The sequence below is a fragment of the Tinamus guttatus genome, unplaced genomic scaffold (assembly GCF_059628265.1).
Source record: "Tinamus guttatus ecotype Peru unplaced genomic scaffold, ASM5962826v1 Tinamus_guttatus_pri_ptg000244l, whole genome shotgun sequence".
Classification (NCBI taxonomy): Eukaryota; Metazoa; Chordata; class Aves; order Tinamiformes; family Tinamidae; genus Tinamus; species Tinamus guttatus.
The window spans coordinates 1,584,325-1,606,693 of NW_028288778.1; the positions used below are offsets into that span (position 1 = coordinate 1,584,325).

General features: G+C 50.6%; 2 protein-coding genes across 8 annotated transcripts in view; both read right to left on the reverse strand.

The window, feature by feature from the left end:
* Window positions 1-274: 274 nt before the first annotated feature.
* On the reverse strand, window positions 275-1,378 carry IL17C (interleukin 17C). The gene is made up of 3 exons (XM_088526269.1): window positions 1,373-1,378; window positions 750-1,072; window positions 275-625 (listed from the first exon to the last, which is right to left on the reverse strand). Exons 1-3 carry the CDS (start codon window positions 1,376-1,378, stop codon window positions 376-378), a joined length of 579 nt encoding a protein of 192 aa, XP_088382395.1. The 3' UTR covers window positions 275-375.
* A 2,437-nt stretch (window positions 1,379-3,815) lies between these two features.
* Window positions 3,816-22,369, reverse strand: part of ZC3H18 (zinc finger CCCH-type containing 18) — a 43,388-nt gene continuing 24,834 nt past the window's right edge. For 4 of the 7 annotated variants that reach the window (XM_088526247.1, XM_088526245.1, XM_088526243.1 and 1 more), the window contains 10 exons: window positions 18,360-18,560; window positions 17,134-17,259; window positions 15,564-15,665; window positions 13,797-13,940; window positions 12,087-12,239; window positions 9,613-9,773; window positions 8,804-9,000; window positions 7,537-7,633; window positions 5,704-5,800; window positions 3,816-4,246 (listed from right to left, as the gene is read on the reverse strand). In XM_088526247.1, the coding sequence (XP_088382373.1) occupies window positions 4,048-4,246; window positions 5,704-5,800; window positions 7,537-7,633; window positions 8,804-9,000; window positions 9,613-9,773; window positions 12,087-12,239; window positions 13,797-13,940; window positions 15,564-15,665; window positions 17,134-17,259; window positions 18,360-18,560 (1,477 nt within the window). In that variant the 3' untranslated portion in view covers window positions 3,816-4,047. The remainder of the gene's footprint in view (window positions 4,247-5,703; window positions 5,801-7,536; window positions 7,634-8,803; window positions 9,001-9,612; window positions 9,774-12,086; window positions 12,240-13,796; window positions 13,941-15,563; window positions 15,666-17,133; window positions 17,260-18,359; window positions 18,561-22,369) is intronic. The other 3 variants (XM_088526244.1, XM_088526242.1, XM_088526246.1) reach the window with 2 other exon arrangements.

A 22,369-nucleotide genomic window follows, 5' to 3' on the forward strand; every position in this document is an offset into this window, starting at 1 on the left:
GAGCCTCCCCCCGCCGTGGGGACACAGCGGGCGACACACAAGTGTGAGAAGGGGGCCGGAATCAGGCTTTATTTGCAGGCTGTCCCGCGGGCAGCGTTAAATAGCACAATAAATAGCATTTGGGGCAATAAATAACCGCGCGGGCGCCGCAGCGTTCGCGGGGCATCAGCAATAAATACGGGGTTAAAAACGACACCGGGCCGGCCGTGCCCGGCCCCCATCCCAGCCCCGGGGGAGGGCTCATAAATAACTCATAAATTAAACCGGTGGCGGCGGCGGGGGGGGGAAGCCCCGGCTCCCCGGTGCGAGGCGGGTGCTTTAAAACAAGCACGGGGCGGGTGCCGTGACACGGTCACGCTAGGGCCGGGCCGGGGCTCAGCGGTCCGTGCGGGGCAGGACGCACGTGCAGCCCACGGCCACCCTGATGTAGTCCACCTCGAAGGTGAAGAGCCCGTGGCCGCCGGGGCCGGGGCAGGGCTTGCGCCGCAGGACCATCATGGTCTGGTGGATGGCGACCGAGTTGAGCGCCGTGGTCTCGCGGCCCGTCTTCACGTCCACGCAGCCGCGGCACAGGCACTCGGCGAAGGCGAGTTTCCGCGGGTACCGGTCCTCGTCCTCGTCGATGCTGCGGGCAGGGATGCGCGTGAGGGCCGCGATGCCGCCGCCGAAGCCCCCGGCTGCCGAATTCCACCCCCGCAACGGCAGCCGTGGGGAAGCAGCAGGCGCGGGGCAGGGGGCTGCGCACTCACCGGTAGCGCCAGGGCGAGATGGAGCGCTCGTGGGTCTCGCTGCGCGGCCCGGCGCGCGGCTGCAGCGCGGGACACGCGCGCTCGTGGCGGCGGCGGCGGCGGTGGCGCGGGGGCTCGCGCTGCTGCAGCCGCTCCAGCCGCCGCACGAGCTGCACGGGCGCGTAGTGGTCCCAGCGCAGGCTGCGGCCCGCGAGGTGCGCGGGGGCCTCGGCGCCCTGCAGCTCCCCGGCGCTGTAGCAGCGCGGGGACGCGGGGACGCCCGGGCGCCGCAGCCCGCGGCTCAGCCCCAGCGCGCACAGCAGCGCCAGCGCTCCCAGCCAGCCCTGCCGGAGAGCGGAGTGAGCGGGAGCGCGCGGACACGGCGCCCTCTCCCCTCTCGTTTCTCCCCCCACGCCGCGGCACACGCGTGTGCGTGCACGCGCCGGGGCAGAGCCCCGCACACTCGCACCCGCAGACGCACGCGGAGCCCGCGCGCTTGCACAGACACCCAGCGTGCCGGTGCACACTCTTGCACACGTGCTCGTGCACCGCGTGCTGGCTGTGAACACATGTGTCAGCACAGAAGCATTAGCTCCTTTCATGCACACATGAAAGCATGCATGCACACGCTAAGTGCACACTACCTGCATGTACGTGCTCCCCTGCACTGCCGTTTCGTGTGCAACCCCGCACATACACACACACATACATGCAGACACGTATAGAGCCCTGCTCTATACCTATATAACTCTTAGAGACACCCAGTGCCTGCAGATGTGCACACGCACAGTATCACCCATTCTGCACCCATACACAAGTGTGCATGCACCTCTGCACGCCAGCAAGCATGCACACACACACCAGAACGTGCATTCATTGCACCAGCCTTCGTGTTTCCCATATCAACAAGCACTCATACACACAGCCTTTGTGCCATACATATTTTGTATATATACATATACACACACTCATATATATAAATATATACGGTCCTTACATGCACATGCAACCCCCTCATCAGCCAACATGCAGGTGCACACACATACACATATATATAGTCCTTACACACACATATGAGCACATGCAAATCCCATGGCACTCAACATGCAAGTGTACATGCACACACACACATACATATGGTCCTTACACGCACATATGAGCACATGCAAACCCCATGGCACTCAACATGCCAGGTGCACACACATACACATATATATAGTCCTTACACATATATATGAGCACATGCAAACTCCATGACACTCAACATGCAAGTGTACATGCACACACACACATATATAGTCCTTACACGTACATATGGTCCTTACACACACGAGCACATGCAAACCCCATGGCACTCAACATGCAGGTGCACACACACACACATATATATATACATATGTATATGTAACATACATAACATATAACATATATATACATATATATGCGTCTTAGGCGCACATGTGAGCACACGCATCCCCCCGCCGGCCAGCATGCAGGTGCCCCCCGGGCGGGCGTTACCATGAGCGGGCGCGCAGCGGGCGAGCGTGCGGGGAGCGAGCGGGCGGCTGGCGAGCGGCTGCCCCGGGGCTGCGGGCGGCCGAGTGGCAGCGCTCCTGCCGCCGCCTTTATATATAGGGCTGGCGCAGGTGATGTACACACACCTGGAAACTCCAGCTCCCGGCTCCCTTCCTCCTCCCCGCGCGGGCCGCACTTCCTTCTCGCCCCGGCGCGCCCCAGCCCTGCTCCCGGCGCCCGGAAACCGCCGGGATGGGGGCAGCGCCGCGGCCCCTCGCGGGGGACACGGGGGCACAGGGGGTCCCCGTGTCCCGCTCTGCGCCCCCCGCGCCGGGCGCTTCCAGGGAATGCGCTCCGGGCGAGCGGAGGCTCCCGGCGTGGGGATGCCCTGGGCGCCGTTGCGCAAGGCCGGCGGTGATATCACCGTCACATTCCCGGGGCAGCCGCGCTCGGAGCTTGCAGCAAGGCCAAGAAATCCCTGGTTGGGCAAGCCCGGAAAGGGCCAAGGGACAACGGCCGCCCTGCATTGCCCACTGGCACAGGGCATGGGATGGGGACAAAGGATGTGGCAGCAGCCATGGCACAGCCGGATGGGCAACGTGGGCGGAGGAAGGAGCATCTTCCCTGTTCCAGCATCCGGCCTTTCCTCGCTGGGCGCTGCAGGCGCTCAGCTCCAGGCAGCCACGTCCCCTTCCCTGCACCCCATTCCCTGCAGAACAAGGATGCACCGCTCGGCAGCACAGGCTGCATCGCGGCACAAGGAAAAGGAGCAGGCGCCGGCGCTCGGTCCCTATTCCCACCCCAGCGCTTGCACAGGAAGGATGCAGCCCCACCACGCTCCAGCTTGGGAGCTCCAGAACAGACATGGGATCATCCACGGGTGACTTTTCCTGGTGCTGCAATCCCAGAGGCTCCAAAGCCTCCGCTGCAAATGCCAGGAGAGCCGGAGCGGCCGCTGCAGCCCCAACCGCACGCGTTGCTGCACCGGGGCGGTCACTGAGCCCGCGGCGCAGCCGGGATGGAGCAGGGCCCAGCACGGAACAGAGCACAGGGGAAGAACTGGTTATCAAAATACTTTATTTCAGGGAGATCCCTCAAAAAAGGAGAGGAGCGAGAAAAAAAAAAAAAAAAGGAAAACAAACAAACGAAAAAAAAACAAACAAAAGGACCCTCCTTGTTAGACAGACATCCCGACAAAACCTTCAGGGTTCCTCTTAAATCAACTAAAACAATCTGATGCTTAAAATAAAAGACAGGTCATTTTCCCAATGAGACTCGAGTCAAGAATATATATATATTTGTTTTGTTCCTGGGGGAGGGGGGAGAGAAGGTGATGTTGCCAGTAGTTCACAGCAGTTTTCGGTTCTCTCGTTACACAGTATATTGAACTGCATTGCTGAAGACACTCAACACACAGCAGGGCTAACTAGAAGAATACAACTCAAGGCTAGCAAAGAGGAGAGGGCAGGGACAGAGGGAGGAAGAGAAGGGGGAGCATCCGACAGGGCGGGATCCTCTGTGCATAATTTACATGGAAAAGGCGGTGGCGGCCCCGTGCCGGGAGCCGACCCGCTCGCCCTGGGCCGGGGCGGCCCCGGGGAGCCGGTGCGGTCGTGTGTTCTCTGCTGACAAACTTCCATTTTTTTTTTGTAATTTTTTTTTTTAAAAAGAATCGCAGCCAAAATAAGACAGAACTGCAAAATCCCAAAGTGGCCGCTTTTTTTTTTTTGTTGTTTTGTTTGTTTTTCCACTATTTATAAAAACATGAACAGTCACTAACGGGGGCAGAGCGGCGCTCCACGCACTATACTTTCCCGGGAATTTTGGCCCGTTTGCGAGCAATGGCATCTTCCACGGCCTTGAGCTGCTTGAGGAGCTCCTCGCGCCGCGACAGCGTGCTGGCCTTGCCCGCCTTGGCGCCCGCGGCGCCCGCCTCGGCCGCCTTGCCGGGGACGCTGGTCACTTTGCTGGAGCTCTTGGACTGCGGGGACAGCTGGCGTTTCCTGTTGGGGACAGAAAGGGACAGGCTGGTGAGGGGGACGGTCACCGGCACCACGCAGCTGGCACAGCTGCAGCAGGGGAAGGGCTGTTGGGGTGGAGAGCATCGTTCCAGGTGCGATTGGAGAGAGCAGGGTTGAGATGCGAGGCTGCAGGGTGGGAAGGAGGACTGGGGAAGGAGCGGCCGAGTTCTTTCCGCCGGCTCCAAGCTCCCGGAGGCGGCGGGAGCAAGTGCAGCCCCGGCGGGGTCACAGCAGGACGCAGAGCCCCGGAGTGCCCGGCTGCTTCCTCAACCACCCAAGGGTGTGAGCGAGGCGGCCGGCGACGCTGCCAACCCAAACAGGAGGCAGGAGAGGGGCAAGAGCAGCAGGGATGCAGGTGGAAACGCCGCGCTGGGAAGGCTGAGGTTCCTCCCAAGCATCTCAGGGCTAGGGGAAGGCTGGGGCTGTGGCCAGGCCTTGATTTGGGGCTGACACACGGAGCGGGAGGGCTCGCTCGTGCCCCAGGCTGCACAAGGAACACGGGGTGCAGGACGCAGCTCTGCGTGTTGGCACGTGCAGATCCTGGGGGAGATGGAACTGGAGAAATGCAGTGGCCATGGGCAAGCAGGACCAAGGACACGTCCAGGGTCCTCCACGGGCTTCTAGCCAACCAGGCCAAGGACCCTGGAGCCACATGTGCAGTTCTGCCATGAGGCATTCCCAGTGCTGGCAATAGGCACAAGCTGCCAAGAAACTGGACGTGAGGTTGTCAGCTGTCATGGGAGGGACAGACAGGCTCAAAGCCAGGGATAGTCACCACTTAATCTTATCCAGGGGCCACGTTTTAACAATTCTCAGCAGCAAAGTGAGTGGCTCAATGTATGCCAGAGCATATAAAGTAGGATTAGGCACCAAAACAGAGGCCAAGAACAGCTTGGCAGGAGGGATGAAGGGCTTGTAGCTTCTTCCTCCATCAGCACTACAAGGTGCCAGCAGGAGGCAGAGGCACTGGCATGACCGAGCCTGCGCCTAACCCAGGTGGCACCTCTCGCTAGGACTGACCTCGAGAAAACTCCTAGGTGCTGCTCTGAGCTGCAGGAATCTACCTGGTGGCTTCCCCTTGGGCTGAGCTGGACACCTGGGCACCTGCGGCTCCTGTCTAAGAAGCTTCATGTCCTTCCCCTCTGTGTCTCCATGAAGACTGGAAACTCTAAGGGCAGAGGCTCAAAACCTCCCCAGGAGGAGAAACTGAACTATGGGACAAGTGGGGAAGTGAGAGCAGACAAGTGCTTTACCACTGGTGTGCCAGAGACACACCAGAAATCCTCACTTTCTCTGTGTGAGTTCCACCTAGAAGAGGCTGAGGAGACCACAGGCAGAGTTCTTGTTTCTCCATAGGGCTGTTAGTTTAGGGAGATGAGGTCCCACCAGAACAAGCCATAGCTTTGGCCCATGAGCCAGGAGAACTGGCAGCAACTGACCTGTCTGTCTGAGCGGGAGATGGTTTCAGGTTCTGGCCTCTCTGTCGTTCTTGCTTGGGTGAAGAGAGTCTCCCAGTTGCTTTCCTGTCGCGAGAGCCTATTGGAAAACCAAAGGTGAGATATCCTTTCCCATCACGAAGGCGCAGGGTGCTACCCTGCCTACCATGCTGCTTCTGCACATTAGGGCTGGTATCTTGAGAACAACCAGAGCAGGCCTCAGAATGGCCAAGTCCAGAAGCAGCCAGAGAAGGAACCCTCAGGGATGAAGGGGTAAAAGTTGTGTCACACTGCTACACTAATGTCACCCGCAGGAGCCCTCTCCTCACCCTCCAATTTCTGGAACAAGGCTCATCCACTCTACTTTTAGGCTGATTTTTGCCTGCAGACCTGTGGGGAGGGCCTTTCCTTGCAGACCAAGCGAGTGCTCCATCATCCCAAGCTCTCCCACCAGAGCTGCGTGGACCGAGAGCTGGTGGGAAGGCAGCTGGGGTCCTGTAGCACCATTACCCAGATTTTGCCAGCGGGCTCCTATCCCAGAGCACGGAGAAGCAACTGGAGCTGGAAGGCAAGCTGCACCACTACAAGGTTAGGCTGAGTAACCTTCAGGGCTTATGTCCCATTTGCCGCTGTTTAAATACACATTTTCTAGCATACTATTTGTCCTTTGCACATATCTATAGCAATAAGCCAGGACAGTTTGTGACTTAGGCCGGTTCACTTGTGCGCAGCTCAGTAGTAGCTGTGAACTAGATCCTAGTGAACTTCAACCTCACCCAGTCTCTTCCAAGCTGTCCTTGCAGTAGTAAAATGCAACCAGGCTATTAGCACAGAATTTTCCTCTGGCTGGCACCCAGAGTCAACAAGAAACACCTACAGCCGAGACATCAGGGAAAACATCACGTGTCAATGCTGGCTTGTGCGACATAAACAGAAGCACCTCTGCTGGTGACTCCCCCCTTTGCTTTTCAGCAGCGCTGAAAGGCTGGAGTACCAGCCAGGTCCTCCTTGACGCATCACAGTAGGTTTTCTGGGGCACTAATATCACTGCTCTGACGCTTCAGAGAACACTTGGAAAGCCCGTGTCTTTCTAAAGACATGGGGCAGATCAGATTGTGTCACACAAGTGAGGAAATCAGCTCATTTCACAGGATGGGTGATCCAGCCAATTACTGCATCCCTCAATGATGGCACACAATAATTGGCAGCCTGTGCTCCCTTTCTAAGCACTGCCACAGGCCTTTCTACCAAGAGACAAAGATCCCTCACTATGCACAGGACTACACGCTAGAAGAGACCTTGAAACAGGGAGGAAAAACCCTACAGAATTCCACAGCCATATCCAGTGACAGTGTCAGAGAACTGCAGGTCTTCATGGGATGGATGGATGTGCAGAGCTACAGCAGCAATGAGCACTTTGCAACTCCAAAGGGCTTTCCTTCGGGATTAGGTGGATACGGTGGTGCCAAGGCCCTTGATGCACCAAGAGTGATGGCCAAGGAGAGGGTTGGTTTGCCCAGGGCTGATGTGGCCTCACTTACTCCACAGTCAGACCCCAGTTTCTCAGCTCCGCCGCGTTGCTGCAGCAGGACAGCTCCTGGGCCTGCATTACCCTGTGGCAATCGCTCACCCTGCAGCTTACCAAAGGCAGCAGGTTTTGGAAGGCTGCACGCCTGCAATTAACCTCTCCAGCAAGTGGGCTCTTGCAGCAGAGGTATTCCCAGGACATTTGTCACTCAAAACGGGGTGCTCGAGGGCTGCCTCTAGTGGCAGGAGCAGCTACGAGGCCAGGCCAGAGAGCCCAGAGCTGAATCCCTCCCAAGCCCAATGTCTCACCTCGGTCAGGTGACAGGTTGCCCCGCTTGGCTGGAGGAGAGCTTGGCCTGTCCTTGTCTGCTGGCTCATATCTCTTCCTGCTTCCTTTGTCAGCTGCCTGAAATGGAATTAAACAGATACCAGAGCTGAAGAGCCACATCCCAGGAGGGAGGAAGAGCAGAAGCTCTGGACACGCTTCCCGTGACGGGGCTGGGGACGTGCTTGCTCACTAATGCCAGCAGGGTCCCTATGAAACGCATGCCAGCCCCAGCCATCACTGGGACCGTTGAATTCCCTGCCACCGTAAAGCAAGCGACGGCATCCCCTGGCAGCTGGGATACCCTCTGGAGCTAATGCTGGCACCTCCTCATGGGGTATTTTCATAACAGCCAGAAGAGGGAAAATAGAAGCATTTTTGCAGTCTTCTCCAACAGCACCACGGAGAGCAAATGTCAGTGAGGCCTGTGGAGTCACACATCCTTCCAGGATCCTACGGAGTCTGATAGCAGCTGTGTGTAATTGCCTGCTCCTCCCCACAGAGGCACCCAGCATGCTTCAGCAACACGATAAAGGCACCTCACGTCACAGGAGAGGGAAGCAGGGAAAAACACGGCCTCAAACTGCACAGGGGAATGCAGGCTGACAAAAAAAAAATCAACAGCCCAAATGCAGGAACCTGAGCAGGTGACTGGAGCCAACACCCCGCTCCAGCACAAAAGCCCACGAGGCCAAACTCTCTCACATGATCCGGATTGCATCTCCGCTGAGGGCATCCAACTGGGGCATCAGCCTCGACCGTAATGCCAGGGAAGGAGCCAGCCTTTCTGCGGAGCGCGTGGCCGGGTGAGGCAACCGCCACTTTTACCTCCTGACTCACTTAATGGCTTGTCAGCAGCTCGTTCCGGAGTGGGCTAGTGGGAGGCCAGCTCACTTGGAAGCGTGCGAGGAGTGTGCTTTTCCCGTGGGCACGGCCCGGGCACACGCGGGAGCCGCCGTGCCGCGCATGCCTGGCCTCGGAGCGCCGGCTGCAGCCCTCGAGAGAGCAGCCAGCCCTGGAAGCTGCAGCAGGAATGCGCCCCAGGGGAGCCGCCAACACAGTCCCAACTGCAGTCACCACAGGGTGTGTGCTGCCAGACAGGTTCTGTCTGCTGCCTTTCCAAGCCCAGCTGCAGACCTACCCGACTGAGCTCATCCCAAGCCCGGAGCTCCCCTTCTGCAAGGCCCGGGTAGAGGCCCCATCGGCGACTCTGACCCCCGTGCAGAGGGAACGACACCCTCCGCCTCTCACCTTGTTCAAGAGTGTCAGTTTGATCTCCTTATGAGCGCTGAAGCCCCCTTGCTGAGCCTGGGGGGCCGCGGGCTGCTGGGTCTGCAGGAGCTGCTGCGATTTGCTCCCCGGGGTGGGCTTGGTTGACTTCAGGAGCTGGGCAGACGCATCCCGTTTCCGCTTTTCCTCCTTGGCGCTGTCTTCCTTTTTCGACTTTCCTATTGAAACCAGAATGGAGACATTAGCGACTTGTAATCAGTCCCTTTCACCTGCCTTCCCCGTGGGGGCGAGAGGATGCTCCAGGGACTGAAAGAGCCCACACTAACTGGCACAGCATGTGGTCCCGAGGTTAAAAGGCCCAGCAAACCAGAATTTCCACAGAGAGGATGCTCAGCACAAAAGAGGAGGAACAAAAGGCTCTTGCCTCCAACACTACTATGGGCTATGAAGAACAGAGGAAGAGCCACATGATCCTAGAGTTGTCTACATGATTTGGCATCATCTCACAAGAGTGAAAGAAAACAAGGTTAGGAGAAGGAGCATCAAGACAGACCCCTGTACAGGAAAAGGCATCTTTCAAGCCACAGATAAACGGATAAAAGGATGCAATGGCATGTTTGCTCCACAGCCTTCCCTGCTCCATGCTTTCACCCTCCTTGGGTAAAGCCTCTGGAATTCCTAGTTTACAGGAGACATACAGCAGCTGAAACTTGTCAGCCCCTGCCCTACAGCTTTCCTAGAAGCTGCAGAAAGAATAAAACTACAGATTTCAGCTCCCCTTTACTTTCCCCAGGACCCCTTGGAGAAAGCAAAAATACCGAGCCGTCTACCTCTACCTTTCTTCTGCTGCGCTGGGGTTGGGGATCGGGAACTGGCTGAGGAAACAGGACTGGCCAAATCTGCGTACATGTCTTCGGAGTCAGCGCTGCGCACGGAGCTGCTGCTGGAGGAGGCACTAGAGACAGAAGAAACGCTGCTCACGCTCAGGGACCTGGAAAGAGCCAACAACCCATCACAGTTAACGCAACCAGAACCTAGCAGAAGTGAGACAAACACCTTTAATGCCCCTACTGTGCCCCAAACGAGTGGCTGAGATGTCAGAAAGCTGCCGAGGTGAGCAGTGCCCAGGACAAGACAAAGGATTTCCTGAGGTGCAGATGATATTAACACCTCAGATGTGTCAGATGCAAGTTTAGAAAATACCATTTATTTATAAACAGTGTTAAAGCAATACCTAAACAGGTCACTGTCCCCCCAGGTACACAAAGTGAAAGCAGGGTGTGCACTGTCACCCATGTCAGCAGTAATGGCTCAGATCCCTGCAGTGTTGCGTGGTACATGTTTATTCTTGCAGACTTGAAAAGACCTGGAGGTCAACAGCCCCCAGCTCCTGCACGGCACCCCAGGGCCAGGAGAGCCCTGCTGCCTATTCTGAGGATGCATAAACTATATCAGGAGTGATAACAACAGGGAAGTAGGGTGCCTATAACTTAGCTATCTTAGGAGATTCACAAAATGAAGTGTTGGACAATCATCATATTCATTTAAGAAGCATTTTCTACTTGGCAACATTTCAGACAAGAATTCAAGGATATTAATGAGGCACTTGCAATTTGCAGGGATGTGGCTGCAATTTTGCTGCACCGAGGTGGCTGCAAAACTCCCAGCTAGCTGGGAACTGGCTTACACAGCCACGCAGGACCAGGTGTATGCTAAATACATGGATATTTCCAGAGCTTCTCCAGCAGGTTCTGCAGGCCATACCGAGTTCTGTGCTTTAGTGACTGCTCTGCTGCCACTAAAGCTTGGCTACATCCAAGCTCGCTAATTGAAAGCCAGCTTGGCTACGTCTGAACAGGCTGCAGCAAGGCAGACATGCCCTGGGACAGGTTACAAAGTCACTACCTGCGGGTATCCTGACAAAACCAGAGTCTGAGAGGAGGTCTAAATGAAGGCTATGATGGTGACTCCATGGGCCAGGAATTCCTTCCCTGGGAAAGGTCCTGGCTATAGGATTGGAATGGTAAATCTGGTCTGGCTTGGGCACAGATCACATTGCCCTTGCTGCAGAAATGATCTGGTCCCAGAATCCAAGCTGGAGGTGTGAACACACAGAGTTAGCTTCAACCAGCAGCACGCGGCTTGACAACAAGCTCCAAAGCTGCCAGCCCTTTCTTTCACATTTTAGCAAGAATATTACCCCCTATCTCTGTCCTTAAACCTCATCTGCATGTGCTCTGTACAGACAGCAAGCTTCAGGGAGCAGGAGCCTTCTTTTCCAACACATGTGTGAAAGCAGCAAGCACACCCCTGGTACCTGCATTAGGTTTTCACATTTTCTTCCTCTCAACTGCCTTTTAGAACAGGGTAGTGCAGAGCAAGCATGCCCAAGTGCTCTCTGAACCGCTTGCATCACCCTTGCCTCATCTGATGAATGAGACAAGTATGTAGTAAACACGTTTGCATTACCGCAAAATACTGCGGATGTTCAACTGCGGAGTTTCACGGCGCTCGGATACGTGAATTAGCACCAGCCAGAGCCAAGTGCTATTTTATCCACTGTTTTTAGCCTACGGTAAATCTACTTTTAACCCCAAACTTCAGCACAGTGAAGCTCTGTGTTTAAAAGCTACCTGTGATGTTTCAGAGGTTCTTGTGCATTGACAGATGCAGAAAAAAATATGAATGAAAAACTTCAAAAGGGGATTTTTTTGACTCTTTACTGGAGTTAGCTGTTTACGAATTCCACAGACTAACAACTATTCACTTGGGGCTAAACACAGAGGGAACTGGTCACACAACTTTAGCAGCAAAGGGAAAAAGCTGGGCCTTTTAGGTATTTTCTGACCTACTTCTAACTGACAGGCCAAGCATCTTCCCTAAGGACATTCAATAACTGGAGGTAGTTGAGGTTTATAACAGCAAAGCTCTGTAGCCTGAAACTGTTGTTACCTTGTAAATAAATTACGTTTTTCTTTTTTCCTCCCACCGCAAGATAAAACATTAAAGATTGTTAATCTGGACATGATGTTTTGGTCATATTTTAAGTAAAAATATACAGTTTAGCACACTTGAATTATTTCCTTGAATAGCCCCAAAGACACTATCAATACTGTTCTGCTCTCATGATTCAGGACTCAGGATTGATAACAATATATGAATGAACTATCTTATTTCAAATCCTACTTACCTAGAGCTTCGGTATTTCACCCTGGACAGCTTTTGTTGCAGGAAACCTCAACAGTTACAAACAGTGAGAATTTCCTGCTATGTTGACAAAGGTTATTACGGGTCAAGGCTGTACCTGGATTTCCTGGACCCAGACGGGGAGTGGGAGACAGAGGCAGACGTTGATCTGGAATGAGATCTGGAGAGAGAGCGAGACAAGGACCTAGATCGGGAACTGGAACCACTGTAGCTGCTGGCACTGCCGCTGATGCTGCCACTGATAGTCCGTCTGCAACACAGCGAAAAACAATCTCACCTGCCTGCACTCTGCTCTAAAGCAAGCTCAGAAAAGAACCCCCAAACATTCAGGGACCGCTTGATGCTGGAACACGACTGTCCCGCAGCATGTGGAAGAGCAGGGCTTGGCAGACGTAGCTGTTTCAGGTGATCTCAACAGTTTTTTCCTGATCCTGGGCTGGCACCTCAGTTCTCAGATGTTTTATGCAAGACAGTGATGCTAGAGCCAGACAAGGAACAGCCTGAAGCCCTTAATCCAGCAGTGATACCAGAGCAAATACTTCCTACAATGAAAAATTGCTAACTGTATAAAACAGTGGGCTCATCTTTTGTTTCAGGCTATATAATCACAGCCATTCTTGTGGCTAACACACCAGTACTAACACAAATAGTGCTGCTCTCCTCACTTGCACAACAGGCAGCTCAGAGGGCCATGGGGCTTCTCTGAGCATATGTAAGAGAAAAAAAAAAAGGGACAGAAATAAAGAAATAAAGACTAATGGAAAGTGTCTAAAATCATCCAAGATTAAAGTGAAATAAAGTCAAGAATTAATGCAGTTTCTAGAGAAAGGAAATTCTAGGGGTCAGTTTTCATGCATGGAGACACTCCAGGACTTTTTCTTAGGTACTGGGAAGAAACCAGAGATGTAATCCCATGCAAAATTAAGATCCAAAAATCTGAATGGAAAACAGACTCAAGGCCATCTTCAAGAACCTCTGATAAAAAAAATATCATGCAGTTAACCAAGAAAACTGATGTATGCCTTACTAAAGGCATGCATGCATTTATTCTGCAACATTTTTAAATATGCACAATGGATTAAGCATGATAAACATATTTAAATATGGACAAGTGCTGCTTGTTTGAAAATCAACAGAAGTCTCTCTCATTTCAAATGTAAAGGGAGAGCAAAACATCAACAAGAATGATCAGAGAACAGAGAAAACAAGTGGCTCAAACATTCAGACAAGTCACACAGGACTGAGCCAGGAGGGAAAGCAGACCAAGATATCATCAGCAAACTGTATCCAAGGGACTCAGAAAGTAGCGGCGTTTTTCCTCATCTGTTTTGACTGCTGGATGGCTGACAAGCCAACTCCTGGGACCACAGTGTAGAAATACTTTCTACAGACCCACCAATGTTTATAGCAAACAGGGTCCAAAGGCATCACCACAAATCTTGACCCTCTAACCCATCAGTGGGGCTGCAGATTAAAGGTGCCTCTGCTTCCTTGCCGATAGCCTCCCCAACCTGCTGCTCCAAAGGGTGCTTTTCTTCTCCCACTCTTACTCCTCCCTGCAGACACTGCCTTCTGGCACATTTCAGGTATTCCACCTACTACATTCACCCAACAGATCCTTTAGAGAGGAGCCATTTGCTATGGAGACTCACTAGAGTTCATCCCCCAGCTCCTTCCATCTCCTTCCTGCCCCAGGAAACAGATTTCTCCTATAACATGGAAGAGCCCTTGCAATTGGTGTTGGAGAAGCCCAGAACTCGCTCTATCTTCCAGGAGATCAAGCCTCACTCCACCCCAGCTTTCTTACCTCCTGGGTGGAGTCCTGGTCTGACGTTCCTTCCTTCTTGCCTCTCTATTATCCCCTGGTTTGGCTGGCTCCGGCGCAGCTGCTGTAATTTTAGCGAGCGGCTGAGGGACTGGAAGGGCAGCTAGTTTCTTCACAGACTTTTCACTACAAAATTAAAATATTTATGTGCATGAGCAACCTCGGGAGGTGCAGAACAGACACTTTCAAAAGCTGTAATGCACCCCTGTTTGTGGTTGACCAAACCGTTGTAACGGCTGCACCTAGACACACTTGGAAAGATAAACCCAGCTTCACCACAACACTCAAGCAATAAGGATTCTCTTAAAGGGATCTGTTTATTAGTATAAATCAAGCCACCTTTGCAGAAATGAGGGTCAGTTTTGGAGACAGCCTACTTCGTTAGTTAATTTACTAGGGGGGGTTAGTTAATTTACTAGGGGTGGGATCACTGCTGTTGCTCTTATCCGTTCAGCCCTACAGATTCTTATCCCAAAGAGACAAGCCCACCTACAAACTGCCAGTCTGGCTCCAAGATCAAATGCACGCAGCTTATGCAAAGCTGCTCTTTTCACTCCTTCACACTGAGCAGCAGGGTACAAAGGAGAACAATCCTGCAAATGTCAACACCTGCCCCTTGCCTTGTTTTACACTGTAGGAGATGTAAGAGGTAGCACCATCACCGACCACTGCTACACAGCATTTCTGTGATTTTAGAGCTTCAGACTGGAATCAATTCAGCTCTTCCTGTGCTGCTCATGTCTGGGCTCAGAGCTCTCCTCTAGTCTAATAGCTGGTTACTGCTCAACAGCACCGGCGGTGATGCCAGACCTACTATTAACTGGGGAGGAGGCTGCTGCCTTCATACAAAAAACAGGGACTGTTAATTCCTCCTTTGTGCTCAAGAATATCTGCATTCATCCCCTGCAGAACACAGGATTATTGCATGCAGGGCTACGGAGGGGAAAATGATCCCTATGCCAGCCCAGGCTGCTGGCTCGGGTTGTTTGTTACCAAACCAGCACTGCGATGCTCACCAGAAGGGTGGAAAGACATCGCTGCAGGCACAGAGTGAGTCCTTATGAGGCTGACCCCTTGGAGTTGAGGGGACAGAAAGGGAGGTCAATAAGGCACAAGTGTGGCAAAGAATACTCTACTGTATTCTGGAGAATCCAGGGGATTCCCATGGTAATTTACTTTCAGGTCATCTTAAAGGTGACATAGCTCTAGTGTTGTAACACCTTCCAATGTATCCATAATTGACTAGTTATGACGAGTTTGTGAAATAGCAAATTCAAATATTCAAAAAAGCATAATCTGCTGAAGAGTTTCGTTGCTATGGGGCTTGTTTTAATTTGTCTCCCACATTATAAGTGCATGAAGTTGAACCATTTCTTTATTCTAAGGTTATGTATTGATTAAATCTACAGAAGATCAGTGAATTGAACTTTTTTTATAGCTCCTGCATAAACTTACCTGTACACACAGGATGATTAAATAGTAAATCCTGCCTGTGTTTATACACTCACATATTCATCTAACAGTCAGGGATACTTGTACAGTGACTTGAATTTAGTAAGTGGAAGTGCAATCATTTATTAAACACCTCAAGCTAAATACTCATCTACGCAGGACATATTTGCATTTTCAAATTCTTCCCGAAAATGTTGACCAGGTCAGAAGGGTCTGAATAAGGTAACAAGATCTGGGAAGTCAAGTGATTGTTTAGAGTCTTTTCTGCACTGTGTTATCAAAATAGATAAGCCTTACCCTTTTCCAGCAGGTGGTAATAACTCCCCTTTAGCTTTCACAAGTGGCTTGTGTGGAGATGGTGTTGGGGAAGGAGAAGGTGAAGACGAGAAGGACCGTGATCTAGAGAAAAGAAAGGACACAGTCAGTTCAGTATCTGGAAGGGCGGAAGGTGTCCTGAGCTTTTGCATCTTAGCCACAACTCCTTCCTTACATTAGTGACTATGTTCCAGGAATCAGGTATCAGTGGGTCTAAATTTGTCCTATTTTTATATCTGGACTCTGCCTGAAATGAATTGGCTGCAAGACAGAATCACCTTAGGCATTTCACACCAAAACCTGGAGACTTCATACCGTGGGGAGACAAGGCCTACAGGAGAGCAAGTAGGATTTGGCCTTGCAAGTTTGACATAATTTGACTAACCTGATTTGTCTCCTGCAACTCCTAGTGCAGTCTCCAGTATTTTAGACAGCAGCAAAAGCCTCATGGGGAAAAAGACACAAAGTAAAACTAACTGAATACCCCTAACTTCTGCAATGCAAGAAGAAAAAAATCAAGTAGAATATAACAAAGCCAACAGAACAAAGGGGAAGAGCCGTTTCCTACAGCAAGACTGACCAATGAGGCTAGTCACTTTAATTAAGCACTGCTTTCTGGTGTGCTAAATGTTTCACCCTGCTGCAAAGCCTAGAGGTACCTCCTGGCAGCCTAGCACTGAAGAGAGCCAGGCATCTTGCTGACTTGTTTTCTGAATTAAAAAAAAAAGTGGCAGTTCTGCATTTGGAGAGCTCCTCTAGCCCTTGTCCTCAGAGAGAAGAATGTAAACACCAGCGTGTCCAGCTGAGCAGTCACATACACTTGGCACTGTCCTGCAAGGAACGAGGCAGTTGGGGCTGCCGCTGGGTGGATGGGGACAAGTCAGCCTCTCCTCCAGAGGAACACGCTTCCAGAACCCACCCGAGGCTTTCCAAGGAGAAACCACCTATCCAAATGTTACTATGCACTCCCATCCACCACACAATCTGCTCTGAGCCTCTGTGTGATTTTAGCTCTGAAGTCTATCTAGAGAGCCTGTTCTCCTACTATGCATATTCCCCATTTGGAAAAACTATCTGCAGGGGCAAGGAAGTGGTAGAGAAATAAGCACGTCTGCATTTCATCAGCATGGGACACCAGACTGTTGCTTTGAAGAGTCAGGACTATCAAAAGACAAAACTGGGCTGCTTTGTTAGAGAAATGTGCTTTGCCTCTATAAACAGGAATTCCCGTGCAATAGAAAAGAGATGTCACTAACTTCTTCCAGTCATAAAATGCAAATGATGGAAACCCTCAGGGTAAGCCGGGCTTCCACAACTGCCCCGTTACCACAGGAATGGGAAAGAGTCCAGCCACAGCAGTGTGGTACACAGGCGTAGGGGATGGTGGATGACATTTCCTTCATTCAACTACTGAGATAGCAGGCTGCCTTGAAAGTGGTTTGAATATTTTATTTCCATGGTTGGTTGTTTGTTTTTAAATAGCACCAAAATATTTGCTGTTAAGTGTTTGGAAAACAGTACACCACCCCTTTGAAACCCAAAGAGGTATTACCTGGATCTGCTGCCTGAGAAGGAACTGTGTCTTGAAGAGCGACTAGAATAAGAGCTGTAAGAAGAAGATCTGGAACGAGATCGTGAGGAACCTGATCCAGAGTAAGTGGACGAACGAGAAGAGGACCTGAAATAAAAATATTTAAATTCAGTGCATCTCAAGAAGTCTTCAGAAACCAAGTTATTGCTTCCAATGGGGTGTTCCAAAAGTTCTCAATCACTCCTCCAGAAATCGCCTGCTTTCTTGGGAGCTGCAAGGACTACAGCCCCTCCTCAATCCTCACCTCTTTTTGTCTCACCCTTTCTTTTAGGGCAAGAAACTGTTGCTGCTACCCACTTTGTCTCCTAAAATAGGCTTCCCTTCCTTTTACTAATGAGTCTACATCTCTTTTGGGGAACTCGCTTCTTCCACATAATTTCCCACCTTGTCACCAGACAATCCCATGACAGGTCAATTCCGACTTAATGATCACAACGTTTAGGAGAAAACAGAAAAATCAAAAGATTCAATGACTCTAGAAAGCTATTCTAGAAAGCTATATGTACTTCAAGAGAGCTTTGGTTTTTAGAACCACAATCTTCAGTGTGCCGCGATGCTTTGTTCCTCCTTTCAGGAACCTCAAGTTAAGTCTTTAAAGAAAACAGCTATGTCTCAGGTCTCCCAGATTCAGGGCATTTCTTTCTGAAAAGTGTTCTTTATCTCCGTGCCTGGTTTCAGTGCCCTGCTGCAGCCCTGGAGGGCTCCTGTTGGTCCTTATGACCCATTTTTCCCTTGGCAGTAGCACCAATAGCATGCTTATTCTGCAGTGGGCTAACCTCATCCCTATGCTTGTCCTTGGAGTGGGCTCACCTCATCCCTCCAACACTTCTGCAGTGAGGAGGCTCCAATTTTTCCAGCTTCCAGCTTTTGCTCCTACAAAGACCAACTTTCACCTACGTAAGCTACTAATAAAACAGAATGCAAGCCTAATTTAACTAAAGAACTTCATACACATTTCCAAAATTCTGTCTTTTCTTAGTCCTCAATAAATTACACCTCTTCACAACACCCTCAATGGCATGTCTTCTTTGGCTTCCATCTCACTACCTACACATCTGGGTCTGTAACTCTTAGAAAGCAGCAAGACTTGCACTGCTTCCTTCTCCTGACAAGGAGTCAGGTTCACATGCCCTGACATATAACAACATGTAATATGTGTGTGTAACACATTTTCCCCCTTCACCTACCTTGAAGAGCCAGAAGCAGATGCTGAAGAAGCAGAGGTTTTTCGGCGCCTCCGCGCGCGGCTGGGAGAGACGGACAGACCAAGTTTCTTCTTGGGTGACTTGGATCGGCGCCAGGGGTCCTTCCACTCATCTGCTCGCTTGGACTGAGCGGTGCTAATCGTACTTGCCTCCTTCTCCTTCTTTGGTGGCTCAGGCTGACGGCTGGAAAATAAAGATGCTTTAAATAACAGGGATCTATGCATATAAAGGCCAACAGAAACACAAAGTCAGGAAGAGAAATCAAAGATTCATCCTTCGCACTAACAAACATCTGCACCCAGATCATTCCTGAGATAGGAAATTTCTCTTTGCTCTTAACCTCTACCTAGGGATATTCAACATTTTTGGGCAAAGGGGTATTACAAGAGCTATCTTTCTGTAAATCAGCATTTACCACAACACTGATCTCCAGTCTCACTTCCAGAGCACACGAAGACAACTGCTGTCAAATGTTCCCCTACAAAATTCTTACACATAGAAAACTTTCATTCCTCGCATATCTTGTGGGCTCAGATCACTTTTTGCAGAGATTGCATTTCCTAACACAGGTTTTTTATTTCTTGTTCAAAAACTTGGAGTCTCCAGAGAAGACCAGCACTAGGAGACTTCACTCTATGCCTTTCTGCCAACACATTGCCTGCAAGTCCCAGAATGCTGTTGGAAACTACAAAAAACAAATGATAGCAAGATAGTAATCGTGGTTCCAATATGATACTGTTCATAGCTTGTTCCTACAGAGCAAAGAGCCAAGCTAGATTACACCTTCTCAAATGTGCTCCTCCAAGTAAAGCTTCCCCAGCACACAGCAGGGTAGAAATGTCTTATTTCTCAACTGTGCTGCATCAGATACTCCACTACACATCACAGGATGCTTATCTTGCCACTTTTTTGATTTTTAAGTATGATCTGAAACCAATTAGTAGAATTTCACACTCGCTTTGTCATCCAAGGTGACTGCAGCAGTCATAGCTGCAAGTTTTGTGAAATACTTCCTGGCATAGACCAATGCTTGAGGACCTTTCCTCAAAGGAGGAGACAGAAGTATGCAAGAGCAAAGGGAAACTGGAATCCTGCCTCTTCCTACACCCATGCCAGGTAGGTAGAGCTGGAAGAAACCCCAAACTGGTAGGCAGGCCCAGTGCAATGAAATACAACCAGAAGTAAGTGAGGACACACTCGGAGCGCGCGCCTGGAACACCTTCCCATTCTGACACGGCATGGAAACCACCAGCAGGCACTAAGAGAAGAGATTTAATCTGGACTACTTTCCCATAGTTTCCTTATCAGGAGATCACGTGGGATTGTGCCACAAACCTTACCATAGTCAAGACACACCGATCTGTTTTTGCCCTTACTGACAGGCCAGTTACCTCATCGAGTGAGTGTAAAGCAGTTCACAGTGGCTGTTTTATCGCTGTAATATTCTCTAGGTGCTCGTAAACTGATCGGCAAACACGTGCTCTAGTGCTGTTCATAACCACAAAGTTTGGACAAGCAGCCTAGGGACTCCTGCTCTCTTCCCTTTTAAATGCTCTAATGGTATTCGGTGCTCTGAGCTTCCGTTCTTCTCCATGGCTCTTTAAAAACATCATTCAGTGCTAATTTTTCAGTCTCCGCACTGTCTAGTTCCTTAAGTTCTTCATGGTGAGTTTCTTCAGGCCTAGACCTTGCTGCATCTCTTATCTCTGGAGGATGTAACTTGGGTTTTTCCTCACCCTTATTCTAACCTGCACGTGACAGGTCCATCACTTGGTCACAGCCTCTCCATCAGGTTTTAGGCAAAGTTTATCCCTGTTTAGAGGTTTATGAAGTCTATTATGCTAATCAAATTGCAAGTGTAATTATGGGTTTATTCCTTTTCTCAAAATAATGAACTCGCTCGGAGAATTTGGGGAGGGTGGGGGAGCAAATGCACCTTCCAGCTCTATGTTCAACCAGTACCACCCTATTAGTCACACATGACTAAAAAGCAACCACTCCCCAAGCAACTTCCTCTACCTTTTGAGATAAAAAAGCAACCTCCAAGTTTTCTAATAATTCCACGGAGTGCAATTCTTGCCACAACACTTTTTCAACAGACACCTGGATAATTAACCCTCCCCATTAGCTGCCTCTTCTGCCCTTTGAAGGCTTCGCTAGGCACTGACAAGTTTCATCCCCTCCTTGCCTGGCAGTATCGAACAAAGCCTCATCAACACCAAGTTGCCAAAAATCCTACGGAGAGCAGCAACCCGCGCTTCCCACCTCTTCCCTGACTCCAGAACCTGCATATATTGACTTTAAAGTACAGCCCGGCATCCCACTCTTTTCCCATCTTTCTTGATCTAACTACTTCAGTTCTATAGTTTGTCTCAGAGCTGTTTCAACACACAGCACTGGGTGGCAGGAGAAACTCCTCTTTCAGGTTCACCTGTCCCACAAATCTTATTCTGGGCTTAGAAGAGGACCCTTTGCTTATTAGTTCACAAACTTGCTGACTGTCTAGGAAGAGAGTCCCAAGCAGGATTTTGGCCGAGCATCATTCCCCAGCACCCTTATTTAGCTGCTCTACCATGTGCTGACTCAACACAATACATGTTATTTGCAGTGGCTTCATCTAGCTCTTCACATTACATCCACAACTATATGGGAATATCTGCTCAGGGATGAAGACCATGGCTCTGAATACAGAGGTGAGATGGACTTGACCTCTTATACACTGACAATGCTACGTAGTCATAGCCAGGATCACGCTCTCACACCAGCACATGCATTACAAACTCACCACGAAGCCAGCTGGACCTCCAGAGCATCCTTAAAGCAAGGAAGGAAAGGTGGTAGGCTGCAGCCTACACGTTTTACATCAAGCAACAAGCTATAGGGCAGCAGGAGGAAGGAAGCACCATGCGAAGATGCTAGGGTAACCTTGGCCATTGCTTGACTATTAACACTCATTAATACTTGAGAGCTTAACACTTAAGTCTTTCCCAGGAGATGAGTTCTCATGCTTTGGGAGATGCCAGGGAAATATCCTCCCAGCTCAGGGGGAGAGAGAGGCAGTTTCCTCCTCAGGAGCTGGATGTAACCAGCTGAAAACTGTTTCCCAGCCATGTGAAATGTTAGAGACGTGAAAGATTCAGCATTAACGAATGTCCTGCACTTCTTCCAGGCTCAATTCTCTGCAGCAAGAGCTTTCAGAAAGGTCGCAGAGTTATTTCCATGTCTTTGTCTCTCAAGAAAAGACAAACCCACAGTCAGGTCCAAAAGCAGCACCTGGGAACCTGGACCTCAGCTCAAACCCTCCAGGACGGCACCTTTCCCATAACTACAACCTGGGCACGAGCTTGGAACAAAGGCAACTACAAAAGCAAATCTCATTACTTGCACTTGCTGCCTGGTTTGATGCAACTCCTTCTTGATGAGGTCACTTTCTGGAGAGTTTTTTTCCCCCAGGAAAACCACAACAGAGAGCCTCCTTTCTGGATATGCTTTGGTTATTGACTCAGCAGTAAATATGTCATCACACTACAGCCAAGAAAGAAACATGATGCTCATGTCAGGGCATTTTCAAAGTCCTTCCTCAGGAGTTACCTGCATGTGCAACATGTAGCATCACCAAATGAACCTGTTCAACTAAACCCTGGTATCTGCCACCATTTGTCTTTTTTCCCTTTGATTTCTGACTCTTGAATTTCACCAAAGTAAACCCAAGTAACCACCAAAGATCTTTACCATCTGCTTTAGAGCAACATCTCAATTGCAGCCTGTAGGAGCTTCATCAAGGCGACCTACTAAGGCTGGTAGCCCATGAAAGTCTGCGTTTCAACCAAATTTTCTCCTCCCCACTGATACTGTGCAGGTCTTGGGATGAAGCAGAAGAAGCCTCAAGGCAGAGCTCAGTGAGAAAGCGGAGTCACTTACCCCACTATGGTCATCACTGGAGCTGTCCACGAGCAACAAAACTACCAAAAGTTGGTTTTGTAGTGGATTTT

Coding starts and splice junctions, on each gene's coding strand:
- IL17C (XM_088526269.1), bottom strand. Junction 626..749: donor ATCTCGCCCTGGCGCTACCG/GTGAGTGCGCAG, acceptor CCCTGCCCGCAG/CATCGACGAGGACGAGGACC.